Source organism: Diplotaxodon limnothrissa, linkage group LG17 (assembly GCF_057381915.1).
Source record: "Diplotaxodon limnothrissa isolate DT_005_m linkage group LG17, D_limnothrissa_male_GT1.1, whole genome shotgun sequence".
NCBI classification, from domain to species: Eukaryota; Metazoa; Chordata; class Actinopteri; order Cichliformes; family Cichlidae; genus Diplotaxodon; species Diplotaxodon limnothrissa.
Genome location: NC_140612.1, coordinates 37,783,027 through 37,803,499, shown reverse-complemented (window position 1 = coordinate 37,803,499; position 20,473 = coordinate 37,783,027). Strand labels below are relative to the sequence as shown.

Here is a 20,473-nt window from a genome sequence, read left to right as displayed (position 1 = left end):
CATGTTTTGGTTTTTTATGTTTATCTGTAGTTTCCCCAGTTTAGGTTATTGTTTAGCGTCACCTCTGCCTTTTGTTTTGTAAAGTTTTTACCAGCCTTAATAAACGTCTCGCTTTCTGTTAACATTCAAGTTTTGTTCTGCGTGTCTGCATTTTGGGCCACTTCACCACTCCATACACTCTGCCTCTGCCAGACTGACAGTGTTTTCAGCGTCTACTTAGAAATTCCTTTGAACCAAATACGTCATGTTGAATAAGTACGGCACAGCCTGGGCAGTGAACTGCCAGAACGTTTTCTATAATTTTACTAATTTATCATATAGAAAAAACTGAGATGTGCAGTTAAAACTTATTTATCTTGTATTAAGACATCTCAGGGACTAATTGTGCAGTTAAACATCATAAAATGACATAAAGCGGAATTTTACACGTCCAAACAACTTAAGATCAGAGTGAGCTGTATGTAGCCCACGATCTAAAATAAATCCATGCTGTACACTCTCTATACTCTGTACAGGATTTGAAAGATCCTGACTGCTCTCTAGGCTCAAATTTAAAAACCAGTGGATGATGTCATAGGTTTCCATGTCCATCTTTATACTGCGGTGCACAAACGGGTACATGATTACCTCAAAACCTTCATAATAACCAAATTTGCTGTTGGAAGAATCACTTAATTCTAGAAGGAACGGACCTAGTGAAAGGGATTTATGAGAGTTGTTTTATGTTTGGTCAACTTTTTGAGCAGTTTGACGTTCATCACAAAAAAACTGAGAAATCGTCTTTTTATTTCACCGTCAAGTTATTTTAGCGTTAGCAGTGATCCCAAAAGGTTTCATTACTTTTCTTTTTTTACCTCTTTACTCGCAATAATGGCGTTCTCCCCAGCATCATCTGGCCTTTATATAAGCGATAACAAGCAAATGGTGGCGTGCCAAAAATCTAGGCTTTAGCAACAGTAGAGCCCGACACAGCTGCCATCCAGTCTCAGCCTTGCTGTTGTCCTACTCTGAGATTAATTTGCAATGCACCTATACATTTAAACAGCAAAGTTTCCCGGCACGGTTTCCACTGTGAGAGAACGGAGACGTGCCTGTGCTCCTTCACGACGTGGTAGCATATGGTGTCCTCTGTAACTCCATCTGTTTCTTTGTGCCTCCTGTGCTCCAAGTGTGCCAGGGTGCGAGCCGAGGGAGAGGTACAGTTTCAGTGCCGTTTGTTTGGTTGTCAATTAGTAACGCACAAACTGCCAAGGCGAATTTCATGAAACTTGTTAGAGAAGGTGGACCCACGGAAATTTGGTCCTGATCCAGATGGCTTTAAAACTGTGAGATGGGTTGCTGGCCATGAAGGATGTGTATTCTAAGACCCTTCTAGACACGAGTAAATGCTATTAGCTCTCTAATTAAGTCACAATCTCAAGAAAACTTACACACGTTTCCAGTAATGTGCTTTTCAATCCACAGAAGGAGCTAATTAGATGGCAATCACTGCAAAAGTAAGCCTAATATCTCCAGATTATGGGATGATTAAGACAAGAAATGATAGGATAATGTGGGAATGTAGGCATTAGCTACCTTGAGCTGTTTCTAAGGAGGAATGAGTTAGATGTTTTGGCTCTCTTGCCACTTACTGCTTGTCTGACAAGAATTCAATCACACCGTCAGCTGTGTTTCTTCATCACATCACCACTAACAAAAAAACGCCCCAGAATTTTAGAGATTGTTATTCCTAATTCAGTCCCATTGAATCTCCGTGCTCTCCCCACAGCAAGCAGAGTGGAAAAGGGAAACGTCTCTTGGTAACCATCCGCTGTAAGGGTGATGATAATCCTCCAGAATGTCTTTGAGATATTTCCGGTGACAGTGGCCACTCTAACATTTCTGTGTCTTTACCATGTAGTCATTTGGCAATTTGCAACCGCATCCTTCCAGACTCATAAATGTAAAGAAGACTGTGAAAGAAAGTAATAAACGGCTGTCATTACTATTGCATGTCTAGCATATATGTAATTAGGAGAATCAAAAAGGAACACATAGCAGAAAATGTCAAGCTGACCTTATCGGATGAAAGGCTCCATATTGTGTTCTTCCCTCTCTGTGTAAACTTTCAGACAGACTGCATGTTGATCTCAGAGTTTTCTTTTATTATCCGGCGTTTGTTTCTCTATAAATAGTCCATGGTTACAGTGCCTCAGGGTAACGAATGCTGTCTGTACTGTTGTTTGACCCATTTACAAAGCAAATAAAACTCACACACAACCAGGTGGTCTTTGTATCTTAATTTCCACAACAAGCTTGGTGTCAGAGAAGTGGGATTCGATGGCTGACGGGATCTGTGGTCTGAGATGGTAAAACACGAAGAGAGCCAACCTCTTGGACCCCAAACCACCTACACTGGGATATCCAGCTAATGCACCACGTTGATGCACAAATGGTTAGAGTTCTAACTTAAAAAAACAAAAAAGGCAAAAAAGAGAGAAAAACAGAAAGAAAACAGGAATATGATTCTTTCCCTGTGCTCACATCCATGAGCAGGGGCACCAGCCTAAGCAGGGAAGCCCAGACCTTCCTCTCCCTAGCCACCTTCTCCAGCTTGTCCTGGGGACAACAAGGCGTTCCCAAGCCAGCCGAGAGATATAATCTCTCCAGCATGTCCTGGTTCTGCCCCAGGGCCTCCTCCCAGTGTGTCCCAGGGATCCCAGGGGCTAAATTGTCCAGGGATTCTGCCTCCTACTAGGGTCTCCCATGGCATATTGGTCCTGGGTGGGGGACCAGAGAAAGAGCGATTCAGAAGACCCCTATGAGTAGAACATCAAGGAAACGGTTCACCCTGCCCAGGATAGGGTGACCGAGGCCCCACCCTGGAGCCAGGCCAAAGTAGGGTGCCCGAGGGCGAGCGTCTGGTGGCTGAGCCTTAGTCCATGGGCCCGACTGGTCAGGCCCAACACTCACAAGAGGCGCCGTATTGCATTGTGTGCCAGGCGGTGGCGTAGAGTGAGGCCCTGGCGGACCGATCCCCAGCTCCAAAGTGGTGGATTTCATGTCTCCAAATGTGGTGAAGGAAAAGCATGAAGAAGGATCCATGAGTGTTATGCATGTTTAGGGAAAACATTTTGGCTTCCCGCAAGAAGGAACATTAAGACGGCTAATGCAGCTGGAATAAAAGAGATAAGAGTGCAGAGAGATGAGTTTGTTGAAATAGAAAATCACCTGAGAGCATTAAGTGGAAGTGTGGAAGCACGAATGCAGAGACAGACAGAGAGCTCAAGAAAAAAAAGCAGTGATGAGGATGAAACGGATAAATCTTCTCAGAGATACTTTGACACACTGAGGCTGTGAGGAGGGATGCAGAGTGGATCACGACCTCCCCCCGCCACCATGCAGCAGAGATGAACAGCACACGCCAGAAAACTCTGGTGACTCATTTCTGACCACAGCACGTTTACCACTGGAGGCTTTACATCATCAAGCCCACTCATCAGAAACCACAGCCATCCACACCCAGCAGCGATGTGCAGACCCTCCATCTGCCCCTCAAATGCCTAATAGAGCCACAGATTAAGGAGGCCACGATTCATTTGTCACACCCAAGCGATGCGACGGATGCAAACCAAGCAGCAAGTTAATATCCCATCATATGTATGTCCAGTGTTAACTGTGTTTGGCGCTTTAATGCTTTCTTTGTTGAGTTGTACTACCTTATAGGTTCACGCCAGTGAGGTTGATTGATCGTTCTCTGTCAGCCCAGTTGGTTCCACCCGTGTCCTCAACTCCACCTGCTTGGATTCCACCTTTTTTTGACTTTCAGAGTAAAATGAATGTTTTGTCTTTTCGTTTTATTTCATCCCTATTTAATTCTCTTCACTGAGCATCTATTGTCTGTTAATGATTAAATCTTAATATAAACAAACCTTTGATTTCACATATAAACATGGAATTTCCCCTTGTGGGATTAATAAAGGTATCTATCTTACTTACTTACTTATTTCAGTTGCATTTTACTTTGTATTTTCAGAGTGTAGGTCTTCAGTAAATGTGATGTACTTGTGTGAGCATGGAATGGAAAATGTTCAGACTCCTCTCTGTGTCACGCTGACCTTGTTGAATAAAAGGCAGAAGATGTTTTTGTTTAGATCTAAGAATTAGTCATGAGATCGTTTAAGCCTATCTTTTTTTCTTCCTTTATTTCTCCCTCTAATTATTTTCTACTGTTGTTTTAACTTTTTATGTAACCGTAACAGATCAACAAGTGTCAAACTGTCTTGTCTTCACCTTTGACTTTAAATACTAATAGCTCCTTCTTCAGGGTCTGCCTCTAATTGCTTCATACTTTTTGAATTTAGCACCTGGAAAAAGAACCGACGTTTTCTCTGACTGCACTGATTCTTATTTGTAACAAATAATGGGTTCTTGGAATAAGTAGAGGACACAATGGGAAAACTTGATGGGCTTATAAATAGACCTCAGCGATACCAAAACATCGTCTCAGTGATCAAATTCAAGTCTCAGCTCTGTGTATTTGATCTCCTGCTATTCTCGTGTTTCTGTCTCAGAAGAGACTGAACAATTTCTCATGAGGAGCTTGGTCGGGTAGAGGAAACTCAGGATTCTGAAATCTCCATATACGTAGAGGATTTGTGGTGAGACAAAGACCGTTGCGAGCAGCACATTTGTCCTCTGGGAAGTGCTTTTTGTTTGTTAGCAGCCTAGCATCGACAGTTGCTTAAGATATCATTTTCAATTGTTGTTTGATGGTAGATACCAATAACAGCTTGAGCTGATTCAATTTTGCTGAAAATCGGTTCGAGGTCAAAGTCACACCAAATGGGAAAATCAGTAAAAACTTTATATTACCCACAACTTTTTATGGGTCGTCGTCAAACTTCGCAGCGATAAATTAGACCTTAAGCTGGCCAAGCATTCGACCTTTACCTTCATTGTTAGCAAAAAAAATAAGTAATATATTTTATATGAAAGGGCATGGGAAAGCTGTAGAAAACACTCTTTAGATTTTCAACACTCTACGACGTCACAATGACGCCATAACAGGCTGACGTCAGCGTAAAAACGCCATAAAAGTGAAGTCTTTGCACTTTGAGGGGAGTTGCGCTCGTTTTGTGGAAGAGTGGGGGTTCATTATTGATACAAATTTTAAACTCTGTTCTATGAGACGATGTATTTTTGAGTGTACTATCCAACAAATTTCTTCTTATAAGTGTAAATGAAGAAAATCCTGTTATCCAACCACTGACAGAAAAATAAATATTTACGATACAGATCGTGTCCTTAATTAAATAACACAGATATCGTCCACTTTCCACATTTGGCGCCCACCTTAAAAATTATCACTATTTATAATACTGTCGAAATCTTGAGTCATCCCTCGTTTGTATGTAACAAGCTTGAAAGTCAGTATTTGAAGCTCATGACCACTTTTATTCTTCAACACAGCCTCTTTTGCGCAGCTTTCTTGTCATTTCTTACGCAGTCTTCAGGAAAGCTTCTCGACGAACATTCAAAGCTCTTCTTTGGATGTTGACTCCCTTTTGTTTTGTTCTCTGTTGAGATGATCCCACTCTGCTTCAGTAGTGTTGAGGTCCGGGCTCTGGGGAGGCCAATCCATAACTCATAGTGTTGCACTGTGCGTTTGTCTCTTTCCTGGTGTGCTTTTACTGCATTGATTGTTTGCATCATTGTGATGCTGAAAATGTTTTACAGCTATAGACGCTCAGTGCTTTCTCATTAAACCAAAACTGTCCAATTTGGATTCATCACTCCATAAAAGCGATTTCCATTCCACTTCTTGTGTAATTTTTTTTTGTACCTCAAACCTGTTTACCTTCTTTAAAAACTGCTTCTTGAGAGATAATATCAGCACACATGTATCATTGTAACTGATATGTGTGTACAGATGCACACCTATTCTTTGAACCTAGTTGTGTGTTGCTAGGCTGCACTGAGACTGAGCCGAAGCTGTATTTAGCACACTATCCTCACATGTGCTCTACTGCACATGTGCAGTGTCAAGATTTTACTCAGGAAAAAAGGTTCAAGTTTACAGGTTTACTGAAGTAGAGCTAACTATGACTCTTCCACACACTACTGGCAGGAAAAGGTGAATTGTCACAGTTTGACTTTGATATTTACATTTTTTTCTGTTTCCTGAAATACTTATCACGCTTGGTGTCAATCATTTCCAACCTTTTTCTTATTTTATCAGGTCTTCCTGAAACACAATCAGTGATGAATAAGATATTCCACATCGTCAAGGACAAACTTTGATTGATTGCATCAGGAAATGAATCGAATATATGAACGATCCCTTTGAGACTGTCATTTTCAAAATGCCCAAACACCCTGATGAGAAAGACTAATTTGTACTTTCATCAATTGGCAGAGTAAAAAAAATCAATGTAGTGAAAGGAGGACAAATCTGAAAAAGTAAAATAAAACTCAATTATAAACCATGAAGTGACCGAGCAGATGTTGTGAACGCTGCTCTGAAGACAACAGTACATACAGTGTGTCCTTTCAGCAGGCTCAGATTGGCTGTGCAGTCAACATTTGTGTAATCTTCCCAGTGCGACTTTTATGAGCTGTGAGCTGGCCCAGTGTTTCTTACTGTAATTAGAATCCAGTAACGACACAGGTGGCATGGAGAGCAATCATCGCCATGCGTTTTTTTTCTGCTTTCTTACAGTTGAGTCTGCGGTCTTCTAAAATACTGCTCTAAATTAGCATTGACCTTTTCCATAATGTTACCACATTGTTTCCAAAAAGTCAGGACCCTGTGTGCGTAAAACATAAAGATGCAATGTATTAATTGTTTAAATTCTCTATTTTTATGTACCAGCCCGGGTACTCATTATTAAAATGTGTAATGTTAGAAAACTGAATGTTGCACAACTGCTGCAGTTAATTGATAACATGACCGTGTGCGAAGGTGACACCCCAGAAAGTCTCAATAAATTCACTTTGTATAGAAATGATTAGAATTTGTGTTGCGTTAAATATACCTCACAGTGGAACATAGGCTGCCATCCACATGGTGTCTCTAACAGTGAAGGCCTTTAGTATTTCAGCAAGACAATACCACAACATTCTGCACTTATTACAGCAGCATGGCTCTGTAGAAAAGCCCAGACCGGTCACCCACTGGAAATATTACATGCATGAAACGTGAAATACGACAAAAACGGCCCTCAAACTCGGTGCTACATTTACTTAAAGTAGGAATCTTACATCACAGATACTCTTTGAGCAAAACAATAACAATGCTCACCTGTAAACGTGTGTTTCTTAGAGTCAGGGCCTTTATATCAATTCACTGAGTCAGTTTGAACCTTAAATATCTCTCAAGGCCGACTTCAAACAAAACATCTAGTGATTAATGCTTGAGTACTTTCCAGTGTTACTCAGATGTTGAATTCTTTTTTTTTTTAATTCATATTTTTATTAAGGTTTCAAAAGCAGGCATTCACAGTATGTACATCATGTAAGCATTCTTCATACTTAGGTTATCTGCCTTAAATACTGAAATAGTATTTTAATTTACATCCAAGTCATAAGGGAAGAATACTTACAACGATAGAAGTAATTGAAACCATCACATAATCCGAAAATCAAAAAACAAAAGACAAAACTAACAAACCTAAGAAAAGAGAAAAAAACAAAAACAAAACAAAACAAAAAAAAGAAACAAAAAAAAAAAAAAAAAAAAAAACACGGATGTGTTGGTATGGGGTGATCCTATAAATATATATACATACATCATAATTATTGGTTTGTAATAGTAAAATCTGGCCTATGAGGCGTGATATATTTAACCCAGTTTTCCCAATATGATGTAAATTTCTCCAGCTTGTGGTTAACAGAAGCTGTTATCTTTTCCATGTTATAAATTTCCATTGTGATTTCCATCCATGTACTTATGTTTGGGCTCTCTGGGGATAACCATTTTCTGGTGATATTCTTTTTACAGGCCACCAATAAAATATTTATTAAATGTTTATCATATTTAGGCCATTCCTGAGGTATATATCCAAAGAACATAGTCTTACTCTCGAGAGGTATTTCACGTTTAAAGATATCCTGTAAGGCATTATGTATTTCTCTCCAATAATCCCTCAAGATTGAGCAGTCCCAGAAAATATGGTAATGATTTGCACTTTGATTTCCACAGTTCCTCCAACAAGCAGGAGGGTTATCATCATAATGAGACTTCTGAGAAGGTGTTATAAAGTATCTAATTAGGCACTTCCAGCTGAATTTCCTCCACTTTTGTGAGCTGGTACACATCCACTGATATCTCCATATTGCCGTCCATTCTTCCTCTAATATTTTTATCCCTCCTTCCTTCTCCCATTTTGTTCTAATATATGAAGTCGAATGTGGTTTCAAATCCATTAGACCCTTATAGAGACATGATACAATTCTATCAATAGTTTCTGAGTTATAGCTTTTTATAAACAGTTCCATCAAGCGTGTGTTTATCATTGTTACGTTTCTCATCTTCGTGTCGGCATAGTGCCTTAACTGCAGATATCGATAGAAGTCTTCTTTTTCTAATGAAAATGTTTTTCTAAGCATGTCAAAGCTGAACAATTTTCCATCCTTCATTATACTGCACAGGGCTGTTATGCCCTTACCTGTCCAGTCCTTGAATCTAGAATCCAGTTCATTAGGTTTGAACTCTGAGTCGTAAGCACACCATTTAAGAACTGTAATATTGGTCTCGAGTTTATATTCCTTTATAATAGTTCTCCATGTTTTAAGGGTCCTTTTCACCCACATGTTATCAGTATTTTTTATATAGGTTTGTAAGTTATTGTCAGCTAGAGTTGCCTGAATAGGTATAGACAGCATTTGTTCCTCAATGGTTTTCCATTGGGCAGTGTATGATTGGTTACACCAGCATATTATTGCTCTCATCTGCGCTGCAAAATAATAATATCTGAGGTCAGGGAGGCCCCATCCTCCCTTTTGCTTAGCCAGCTGTAGTGTTTTAAGGCGAACCCTTGGTCTTTTACCTTGCCATATATATCTAGATAACATTTTATCCCACTCATTAAATTGACTTTGGTTAATCTCTATTGGTAGGGTTTGAAATAGATACAAAAATCTTGGCAATACATTCATTTTAATAGAATCAATTCTTGAATCAGATGTTGAATTCATTTACTTCATGGTGAATTGCACTTTCATGTTCATAGAGGTCTCTAGCGCTGCATTATAGCGCCTCCTGGTGGCTGACTCTGGCTGATCCGACTGAGACAAACTGTGTTAGTACCACTTGATGTCAATAAGGAGAAATAGTCACAGTATTAATCAGATTAAGTTCTAAATGACTTGATTTCTGTTCCGTTGTGTTCCTTCAAATTAACGAGGTGTTTAATAAAGGTGTTCATAGTTTTCATCATACATTTCTGTGGAACCACGAAACAGAGGAAGTAGTGTAGAGGGGGGAAAAAATGGCCAGTGAACAACATTGGTGGCAGCTGGTCTGGATGAAGCTGCTGACTGACTGAGATTTTCCCACACAAACATCTCGAGGGTTTACAGAAACTATCCAGCGAGCAGCAGAGAAGATGTCTTGCTGATTTCAGAGGTCAGAGAATGGCAGACTGCTTCGAGCTGATAGGAAAGACCACACGGGGTCACGCCTATCAGGACACTGGGAAACGTTGCCTGGTGGTAGGGTCTGCATGTTGCATGAACAACATGACAGCATGGATCCATCCGGGCTTGTAGCAAAAGTTCAGGCTGCTGCTGGTAGTGTAACAAATGTGTGGGATATTTTCTTGGCACACTTTAGTCCCCGTAGTTTTAACTCTGCCGACCCGAATACTCGTGTCCATTCCTTTATGACGACAGTGTAGTCATCTTCTGACAGCTGCTTCCAGCAGGAGAACGCAGCATGTTAAAAAGCTCAAATCATCTCGAGGGGGCAAAAGAAGCTTCAAAAAGGAAGTAGGGAGGTGTACCTAATAAAGTGACCGTCAAGTGCACATATAACGCTATCGTCCATCTTCACGTGAAACTCAAACGAGTGCTCTACAGACTTGATTTTGAATATTTTATTCCACAGTTGAATGAAGATGGGAGCAGCATACTTACAGCATCAATGCACAACGTTTACTCGTGTTCACACCTACACACAGGTCACACTGCATTCAAACTAAACACGACAAATTACACATTCAGATTTGACTGACTTTGATCGCGTGAGTCACAAACCAACGTGATCGGATTTTCGTTAGGATGAATTTTATGATTGAAATCTCGTGCATATAAAGAAAACGACAACAAATAAGCAGCGGAATTAACCACATCCACAAATCGAGCACGAGGGCACGTACAGACGAGCAGAAACAAAAACGTCTAAATTAACAGTGAACATCTCGACACACATCTTGGTCACCTCCAGTGGACTCGTATGGCTTGGTCACAGTGAATATCGAGGTAAAAATGTATGTACATCTTCAAATAGTCCCATTATTATAAAGTTCTGTCAGCGTCCATCACTGGCACAAAATGCTTTAAAAAAACGTCCCACATCAAAAGAAATCTAACCTTTACGTTACGATTATATCATTTTTGGTCTCTTTAATTATACTTGCAAAAGAATAATTTTGTTGTACTACATTTTACAAGTGCTGTAGAAAAAACTGCCGTACAAAAACAAGGAAGCCTCATAAGTAGACTTGACACAACAAAATAAACATTTTGTTAAATTTACAAATTAAATCTTCTGATTTCCTGAATCAGTTACATTTCTTATGTCAGAATTATGAATCTTAAAAGAAGCTAATTTATTTGAGAGCCCGATTTTTTTTATTCCATATTGAAATGTTATTTTTTTTAACCTCGACAAGGATCAATGCTTGAAGGGGGAAAAAAGCTGTTTGGGGTAAAAACAACATGCGAGTACAGTATATTAAACATTCTTCATTATGATTTAAATCTACACCAGCGCTCTTACAATACTGAGATCTCCCACTGTTATTATTACCAACATTTTTTGTTAATATCAATTTCATTCAGTCATCAAATGATTCACAGTTGACTGGCAGGATTTACCTATGAGTGTTTTGAGTGTCATTGAAAAGTACTTTTTTTTTTTTTTTTTTTGCCAGTCAAATACAAACTGGAGATACTGATTCTGTCTGTAGGGAGAATAAAACCCTACAAATTCAGAACAAAGCCGTGTGGTTAGTGTATAAAAATGATATGACCGTGTCGGTCTGATACTGAGATGTAACAGAGGCTTTGCTTTGATTTTTAAGATGTTCTGGTCCCCTGTAACACAGGAGAAAATCCTGAAATGATTACTTTAGTCTTTTCCTCACCACATAAACCTCTGTGTTGCTGTGCTGTCCGGCCAGTGGAAGGTCTTGGTGATGAAGATGTAGATGGTGGCAACGTTCACGGCCGTGTACAGGAGGAACTCCCCGATGAGTCTGGGAAGGGAGGGAAGGGGCATGTGCAGGCGATACATCAGGTATGGAACGATGAAGTACCTGAACTCCAGGAGCTTCTGCGGGACTGTGGTGGCCACGAGGCAAGCCAGGAAAGCCAAACTCCAAAAGAGAGAGCGCGATTTAAAGGAGTCCAGAAAATTCCACCCGGCGAAGATGTACGGAGGGATGAGGAGGAAACGCACCAGTTCGTGCCTCTGGAAAAGTTTCTTCCACACATAAAAGGGGAAATGGCGGTTATCAGCCAGGAGGTACTTGTGGACAAAGGTGAATTTCCACACCAGGAGCAAAGAGATGCCGGTGACCAGGAGGAAAAACAAAGGCTGCTTTTTGAGAGCCTGCAGGAAGCGGAGGACGCGGTGGTAACACAGCGAGACGGGGAGAGAGAAGAAGAGGGAGAAGGAGAAGAAGTAGAAGAGCTGGGGGAAGTTGAGGCAGGCCTCGTGGCTCGTCCTGTCGCCAACCACGATCCCATCATTGAGCGCCACAAACACCAGGAAGCCAACGCCGACCAGCGCGTAAGGCCAGGCCACCAGCAGCACCGCCTTCACGTGATTGGGTGAGGTGAGGAACTCCAGAGTGAAAAGCAGGATTCTCTTAGCTCCGCTGAATGACAGCGGGATCTGGGACGGTGCAGACTTCTCGTCCCTCTTTTTTGTATGCTCCACCCTCCAGGCGTCATCCATTTTCCCTGCCACCAGAGTGGCTGCACAGAACGCCACCCAGATGATGTTCGTCTGACGGAAGAGCACGGAGCAGACGCCCAGCAGCGCAGAGGCCTTGTGGCAGCCGTACAGGGTCATGAGGTAGGTGAAGAGGATGAAGAAAGTAGATCCAGCGTCGGTGTAGTAGAGGAAGTTAAAAAAGTAGAGCACAGGGAAGGTGGACAGAGACAGCGCTGACAGGACTCGGCGTGAGGTTGTCCGCATCTAGAAGAGAAGTTAATGTGACATCAGAAAAAAAAAAAATTAAGTCACTTGTGGTCTTGTCTTCGTGTCCTGGACTTACCTTCTCCCTGAGGTGCAGCTTGCAGAGGAGCAGATAGATCAGGTAAAGGTTGCCACAGTTGAAGAGCAGGTTGATGAAGCGCAGCATGGCCGTGGAGCACACCACCTCGCCTGTCAGTTCGGTGAGCCACACCACAGGCTTGATGACTCCCACTGAGACGAGGTAAAGGCCTGGGAGAGTGGTGATCATCGGGTCCCACTGCATGAATTAAAAACATGTTAACACGGCACAAGGTGTAAAGTTCACTTAACATGTGGAGTGAGCGGATAATGGCTCGAGTGGGGAGTTGGGGGGCTTCCGCTGTGAAGGGCCACACCAATAAGCTGAGCTGAGCTTCACGGTGCTCAATATTAATTGTATCCCTTTATAATCTTATTGTTGTGGCCCTCCACAGGGATATTTCATAGCACTGTCAGTTCTCTTGGCTAGTCTGTGATACAAGTATTTAAAAAAAAAAAACCTGTGTTTGCATCAGCACTCACTTTATTATTACAGCCAGGCATCGAACAACCAACTTTTGGATTAGTAGACGACCTGCTCTGGCTCCTGAGCCACAAGACAAAAGCCTTTTTTTAGAATCTTCATCTATATGCTATCTTAAAATTACAGCCCAAATGATATAGCAGTCTGTTGATACATATGAATGTCGTCCAATGGAGTATGTGACGACACAAATTTACAAATAAAGTCATTTAAATTTCATCCACCATGGGTCTAATGTTTTCTCCTGTTCCAGTGGCACCTCAGCCATCATTTAGAAGGCCCAGCAGGGCCTGCATTTCCCGAGGACACTCAGGAAGAATCATCTCAGTTAAATGCTCCTCCTGCTGTGCTTCTACAGAGCCACCGCTGAGAGCATAGTTCATTACACTGTGGTACATGGGGTTCGTAGCAGCAGATAAAAAGGCCCTCCAGAGAATCACCAACACTGTTGTTCTCTTCCTTCCCTCACAGACATTGCGAACAGCCCCAAATCATCATCAAAGACTGCTCTCATCCAAGTCACCATCTGTTTGAACTGCTGGCTCCGGGTAGGCGTTACCAATCCTTAAAATCCAAAACTCCCAGATTCACTACGGGCACTAACGTCCCCCTCACCAAACAAAGACAGCTCATAACAGTTTATAAAACACACTTAAACGTGTCACTTTATCTTGAACTTGATAAAACGTCATGCATTAATATGCGTACGATGTGTTATAGGAGAACTACTTTTATGCTTGTATCCAATTATTTATCTATTTAGCCCTAGACAAGGAAAGAGGCTCCAGTAGATTGCAGGCATAACATGAGTCTGGTTGTAGGAAAAGACAACCCCCTGTCAGACAGTCCTAGAGACTGATTGCCAACTCTCTTGCAACCACTGACTGCTAGGAGGAAAGTGTATTCCCTGATGACAACCACTTAGCCAATGAAAATGTGAATTTCATTCCTTTAGTGGTTGCTGGAAGGCACAAGGTTCTTTGGGCTGCCAAGGCGGTCGTTTACTGGTCTCTTGTCCTACGTGCCTGGAGCCTCGCAGGCATCTGCTTGGACCCAGGCATCATGTTACTCTGCTGCATGTGAACCAGACAGGGCTGTGATGAATAATAACCACCCCAATCTTTTCTCTGCAAGGCTTTAACACTTTTTAGAAAACTCTCACTCTCTCATGGATCCCTGACTAAAACACCATCGTTTAGCCTAGTTTCCTCTAACACACACTGCTTTCACTGTCAGTCAGATGCCATGCATCATGTCACATGAGGATGAACATGCAACATGTCTTTACAGATAGCCATTAGTAATGTAAGGTTTACAGAGCTTCATACAGATCTGAGCAGTTAAGCTTCACTTCACCACAAAGTCCCTTGCTCTTTTTAAAGCTGGCCCACGTGACATCAATAAATATAACCCATCCAGACAGGCATACCATACTGATACAGCCCTATATGCCCAGTGTGGAGATTAACCCTAATCGAAAGCCCCGCTGCTCTTAGCTAACCTTAATCCGCCTGATAATGGCGGGCTCACCCTCATCACTCACACTTTACCTCGTTGAATTTTCCCTGGCAGTATTTCTGAGCTTGGGGGACGTGGAAGATCTCGTCCATATAGGGCTCCCTTTGCTCGCGGGTCACTCTGGAGAACAGCAGGCAGGATATTAAGAAGTTGGTGCTGCACAGAGCAGTGAACATGTAGCCTTCAAATTTCTCCATGTTTGACGACGAAACACGGTGTAAAACTGAGAAAAGTTCAGACCAGAGCTAGCTGTTAGACTTTAGAGTATCTCGCATAACTACTAGACTCCAGAATTTAAACCGCGGGAAAACGTTAATTTAGAGGAAACTGTCTGAAACATGTCCACCGTTGCTAAACGGAAGAATTTTTGTGATTTTTGACAGCTGGCGGTCCGATTCAGAAATAGGCTCGGTACAGAAACTCGTGTAAAACCATAGGTTCCGGTACTATGCTAAATACTTTAGCGTTGGATTATCTGTCGAGTAATATCTGCCTTACACATATGTATGATTTATTTTGGATGATTATGTTATTGACTGCCGTTTTACTACCTTGTGATATCCTTTTTTTTTCCTCCTAGGAGGAGATTTCCTCTGACGCGGTGTCACCGTGTTATGGTTCCCCCCGCCGTGTAGAGACTTCACGTGAAGCACCGTGGTCCGTGTGCCGTTTATAGAATTTTATCCAACCTTTTGTGTGTGTGTGTTTTGAGAATGCATCTAACACAAAAGCTGGAGCTTTTCCCCGACCACAGAGTGACCCAGATGCTCTTCAAAGAAGTCAAAAATGCTGCAGAGCTGAAAAAAAGCGCCATGGAAGGGAAAATAAACGGTGCCTTGATCAACCCTACGATGGTGAGCCTTTTCCGTCTGTTTTAGCAATGCTTTTTTTCAAAATACGCCTGTGTTTTATTGTATAAAACACATACTAATAAAACCGTTAAGTACTCGTGTCTTTCACTGAAAAATAAAAATTGAGAATTACCTGGAGTCTTGCTGTTTGCTTACGTTGACCCTGTGCTTCCATTTCCAGCTGTTGGATCCTTTTCAAGTGCTGGTAGCTGCCAATAAAGCCGTTCACTTAGAGAAAATAGAAAAAATGAAGACAAGAACTCTTTACTCGGAGATCATCTTCAATCTGTCCCCTACAAATAATGTAAGTGAGAAGAAGAAGATGTTTCTGTGATCCATGTTCCGATTTTTGAAAAAAATATGTTACTCTTAACGTAGTTTTAGATATGTAAGCTATCTGTATGCTTCCACTAATATAGATCTCAGAGGCCTTTAAAAGATTTGGGATCTCAGATGGTGATGACTCCGTTCTGATCGTTATGGTTGACAGCAAAGATGAGTCCCAGGTCGTATCAGACATTGCAGCCAGGGTGGAGGGCCGGCAGGTTCCAGTGGAAGAGATTTCTTCACTGTCAGACCACGCAAAGATCAAAAAGGTCGCTGCTTTTAATTAATCTGCATTCCACACTTGTATCTTGTTATGTTACAGGGGTGACAGGCTGCACAGTTGTTTCTCCTAATGTTGCTTTATTCCCAAAACATTCTCAGATGTGGATTATATCCAGTCCCAGACTAAATGAAAAATTCAGGGAAGATCTGACAAAAGAAAAAAAAAACTGGGCCTAAAATCATGTTATAACCCACAGAGTACATAATCAATTGCAGTTTCCTCACTACCGCTTTAACACTTTGCTTGATGAATTTAAAGAATATTTTTAATTTATTTTTTCCCTCCATTACAGCTGTACAAAGTCACTCCCCAGGAGGAGAAATGTGGGAGTCTGCTTGATGCGGTCGTATGCAGAATGGCCACCAAGGATGTTATGTAGGTTCGGCGGGATATACTAGGTGCGATTAGAAACTTCTGTGACTTTTATGACTTCACCCTTAAAGAAATGAAAGACTACGCTTTGAGCTCCACTTCAACACACTGTCCTTGTGCAGGACTGGACTACTTCCAGCACCGCTGCTATTTTTAGATCACTCCTTGAACGTCTCATTCTGTCCACTGGAGCAATTCAAACGTTAACTTCTGTGTCAGGCTGAAACAGCTTTGACTCGGAGGGTCATCAAAGGTTATGAGAGCGGCTTGTCCACCTACAGCCCACCGACCAAACAGCACACAATCCAAAAGCAACGCATCAGGATCTAGACGATTTTTTTCCCCAGCATTCATGCGTTGTGCACCAAGGTCAGACTTATTCAAGGATCTAATATCCTGAGGCATTCAAGGGACGGCATTTAGTAGAAATGACGTAAATCTGTACACTGTAAATCGAAAATACCAAAGGTTGGGATTTTTTGTAGCTCACCACTGGTTACATACAGCCAGATACGACTCTGTTCTCTAAAATGAAGCCAAATGTAACAGATTCATGCAGTGTTGCACCAGAGACCACCTTCGAGGGGGGACTGTTTTTGTTTTTGCAGAGTTGCAGAACTTTATGATCACACCTTGTAAGACCAGGATATACCTAATAATATCTGAGAAAATGTGTTTTTTTTTCTCTTCACAGCAGTTTAACAATAGATCCGTTGTCAATAGATCTATGTCTGTTTTTAATACTAGCCCAGCACACTCTTAAGTTTAAACCAACAGAAATTGTCAGTCTTGATCTGTGTACACTGGGCTCAGTCAAAATAAATCTTATTTTTCTTAAACCTTTGAGTGAACTCATCTTTGTTTATTCTTTTTTATCTCTTCTTTGCCACGGCCATGTCGTAGGACGTAGGGAGAAATCTTTGCGTTTCTTATTATTTAGCATCATCCTATTTCTTGTTTTATTTTACCTTTGAACTTTTTCATTCACTGTGTTTTTTGGTTCCGTGCACTGAAGGTTAGTTTTCTGATGATTTTTCAGCGATGTAAAGCTGCTCTCTTGCAAGCAGAGCTGAATTATGAATCCAAATTGCTTTGAGGTGGATGTGAGCCAGACCTCTGAATAATTAAAAAAAAAAAAAAAGGCTCAAATGCCCCGAAGCACTATCATGAAGGCACTTCAGTCGAGCCAAATTTCAGCCAATGGCTGTCAGCCTGGGGAGGCATGAATAATAAATCTGCTGTTTGTTTTAAAAAGTTTGGAGTTAGGTTTGACAAAATTGCACTTTTTACGTCTGTTGATGATAATAATAGAAATATTTAATAAAGAATGTTGAATGTGGAGCTGCCGGGCACGAGGAAAAGAGGAAGACCTCAGAGAAGATTCATGGACGTAGTGAAGGAGGATCAGAAACTATCATAACCATTCAGATGCTTATAGATTACAGAGCATTGCATTATAATCATCAATTGGCATTTTACTGCAAAGTACAAAGTAATTACTATTCATTAACAAAGTGTTAATGAGAATCACAGTATTTGAAATGTAACAGTATATAACACAATAAGCTACACTGCTCCGAGAGGCTCCAAACTTTGTGGAAAGGTTTAGGAGGGATTTATGGGAATTTTTGACCATTCTTCCAGAAGCACAGTTGTGAGGTCAGACAGTGATGTTGGACGAGAGGACCTGGCTCGCAGTCTCTGCTCTAATTCATCCCAAAGGTGTTCTATCAGGTTGAGGTTCTTCCACACCAAACTCTCTCATGTGTTTATGGACCTTGCTTTGTGCACTGGTCCTGGTGGAACAGAAAGGGGGCATCTGCAAACAGTTCCCACAATGTTGAGCCACGATCGCCCATGGCTGGGATGCAGCTGCTCAGCCATGGAAACCTATTCCATGAAGTTTGGAGGTCTGCAGGAAGGTGGTGGTCTTTGCACACCATGCGCATCAACATATGCTGTCCTCGCTCTGTGATGTTATGTGGTATACCACTTCATGGCTGAGTTGCTGTCATTCCCAATCAGCAATCAGAGTCAAGCACTTACCTACACATTCTGATCGGCACACTCTCTCACACTGTCAGACTTTTAAGAATATAAAAAACATACCAGAAAGACGCAGAATTACGACAGCAGTAAAAACATGGGTATTAGCAATGTTTATTCTAAATTGTTATCTGAGAGAGTTACTGGCACGGATTTGTAAGAAGTCACAGATTTGTAGTTTGTCAGTCCTGAAAGTTCACAAGCTCGGCTTTTCCGATATTCCCTCCGGTGAGGATGCACACAACATCCTTGCCCTCCAGCTCTGGGATCTTGTTGTTAACGATGGCAGCAAAAGCAGCAGAGCCTGATGGCTCCACTACCAGCCCGGATCTGTAGAGCGTGGACACGGCAGCCTCGATCTCCTCATCGCTAACGAGGATGATCCCCTCCACGTAACGTTGGCACAGCTGATAGGGCAGCCTGCCTGGTGATGGCGCAAGAAAACTCTTCTATTTTCTCATGTATTGCAAACAGAAAGTCAAGGAATTAAAAAAAAAAAAACAGTTCACATACAACCCAGATATGCTGGAGAGAAATTTGACAAAAACTACCTGCGAAAGGTGGTGCAAGACCTGACGCGATGCTCTTGCTGTCCATTTCTACTGGCTTCTTCTCAATTAAGCTTTTGTACATTGTGCAAGCTGCGTTAAGCAGAAACACACTTAAAGTTTCTGCACACAAAAACAAGCTAAACATCAGTTTGTCGGTGACTTTTTACCTCCTTCTGGCTCCACGCCGTAGATCTTGGTTTTACTGCAACCTGACAGTTTGATGGCAGCAGCTACTCCAGCCAGCAGCCCACCTCCACCGCAGCACACCACCACCACATCAGGCTCCGGCATCACTTCCAGCACCTCCATACCAAGACTAAATGCATGTGCACACGTAATTAATAAAAGACAGAGATATTAGAAATGTAATTGTTACCAATAAAACACGAAGATAGAAGCACTCTTATGCACTAGCATCCAGCCCTGATTGTACCTGGCATGCCCTGCAATTAGATCCAGGTCATCGAAGGAGTGCAGGAAGGTCATGTTGTCCTCCTGAACACAACGGTTCACCACATTTATCAGACAGGATGTAGGCGCTCGCTCCACCTCCACCCCTAAACTCTGAGGACAAGAATAACCACTCCATGAAAATGACAAAGTAATAAATTCACACTTATTAGGAAGTAATTTATTTGTCTGTATTTAACTTTCAAGGCTTTTGTCTTTTGCTTAACTGTGCCACAAACAACCTCTGACCTGTATAAAGATGGACTTGTTCTCTGGGGCGGTTTCAGGCATCACCACTTTGCCCTTTGACCCAAAGTGTTTTGAGGCATATGCAAACGACTTGCCGTAGTTTCCAGCAGACATGGTGACAAAACGGCCACCCGCCGGTCTCCTGGCAAACTGATTGGCTACTCCTCTGATCTTAAAAGACCCTGTCATTCAAAAACAGGAAGTCAATAAACCTGCAGCAAAGTGTCAGGGAAGCCAAACAAAGTGGGTTTCACCAACCAGTTCTCTGCATGTTTTCCAGTTTGATGTGGATGTTGCAGTCAATGCTGAGAGGCAGGGTGGTCTGCCTCCAGGCGATCATGGGGGTGTTGATGACACCCAGAGGGCTGCTCCTCACCGTCTCTCTCGCTTCTTTTAGCATGTCCAGGGTGACAGGGTCTGCAGACACCTCACACATCTGGGTGGGTCAGAAACAGAGAAACATCATCACACCCAGTAGTTTAGTTTTACATAAACGTATAAAAGACACTCATTAATTTATTAATATATTTTTGCAGTTACTGTAGGATTAATTTAAAATATGTAGCTCTCAACCATGAGTTCACCGCTTTAATAATCGGAAAATGTAAAGAATTGAGTTGATTTAATTTGTAAGCAGTTCGGAGCCTCTGATTTATTAGGAAAAAACGTGAAAGTTAAATTATATATAAAACAACTATGTTTCGCCTTTAAACGAAACCAAAAATGTATATTTATTCTGTTCGGTATTTTTTACACAGACCTTATTATTTGTTTTCACTCAGCTCCTTGAAGTTTAGTGTTACAACTTTTTCGTCTCCCTCCTCTGCAGCTCGATGGTTCCGGCATAAAATGCGTTTC

At 41.7% G+C, this 20,473-nt stretch overlaps 3 protein-coding genes across 3 annotated transcripts; 1 reads left to right on the top strand and 2 right to left on the bottom strand.

The window, feature by feature from the left end:
• Nucleotides 1-11,166: 11,166 nt before the first annotated feature.
• alg10 (ALG10 alpha-1,2-mannosyltransferase) lies at nucleotides 11,167-14,833 on the bottom strand. Its single transcript, XM_085376184.1, has 3 exons — nucleotides 14,519-14,833; nucleotides 12,486-12,683; nucleotides 11,167-12,406 (listed from the first exon to the last, which is right to left on the bottom strand). The coding sequence occupies exons 1-3, from the start codon at nucleotides 14,681-14,683 to the stop codon at nucleotides 11,345-11,347; spliced, it is 1,425 nt and encodes a 474-aa protein (XP_085232310.1). The 5' UTR covers nucleotides 14,684-14,833; the 3' UTR covers nucleotides 11,167-11,344.
• Nucleotides 14,834-15,109: 276 nt separating this feature from the next.
• tprkb (Tp53rk binding protein) lies at nucleotides 15,110-17,088 on the top strand. Its single transcript, XM_085376205.1, has 4 exons — nucleotides 15,110-15,340; nucleotides 15,519-15,641; nucleotides 15,757-15,933; nucleotides 16,240-17,088. The coding sequence occupies exons 1-4, from the start codon at nucleotides 15,200-15,202 to the stop codon at nucleotides 16,324-16,326; spliced, it is 528 nt and encodes a 175-aa protein (XP_085232331.1). The 5' UTR covers nucleotides 15,110-15,199; the 3' UTR covers nucleotides 16,327-17,088.
• Nucleotides 17,089-18,517: 1,429 nt separating this feature from the next.
• LOC146615388 (uncharacterized) lies at nucleotides 18,518-20,433 on the bottom strand. The gene is made up of 7 exons (XM_085376554.1): nucleotides 20,376-20,433; nucleotides 19,874-20,051; nucleotides 19,616-19,797; nucleotides 19,350-19,480; nucleotides 19,084-19,232; nucleotides 18,917-19,006; nucleotides 18,518-18,789 (listed from the first exon to the last, which is right to left on the bottom strand). The coding sequence occupies exons 2-7, from the start codon at nucleotides 20,049-20,051 to the stop codon at nucleotides 18,548-18,550; spliced, it is 972 nt and encodes a 323-aa protein (XP_085232680.1). The 5' UTR covers nucleotides 20,376-20,433; the 3' UTR covers nucleotides 18,518-18,547.
• Nucleotides 20,434-20,473: the final 40 nt, after the last annotated feature.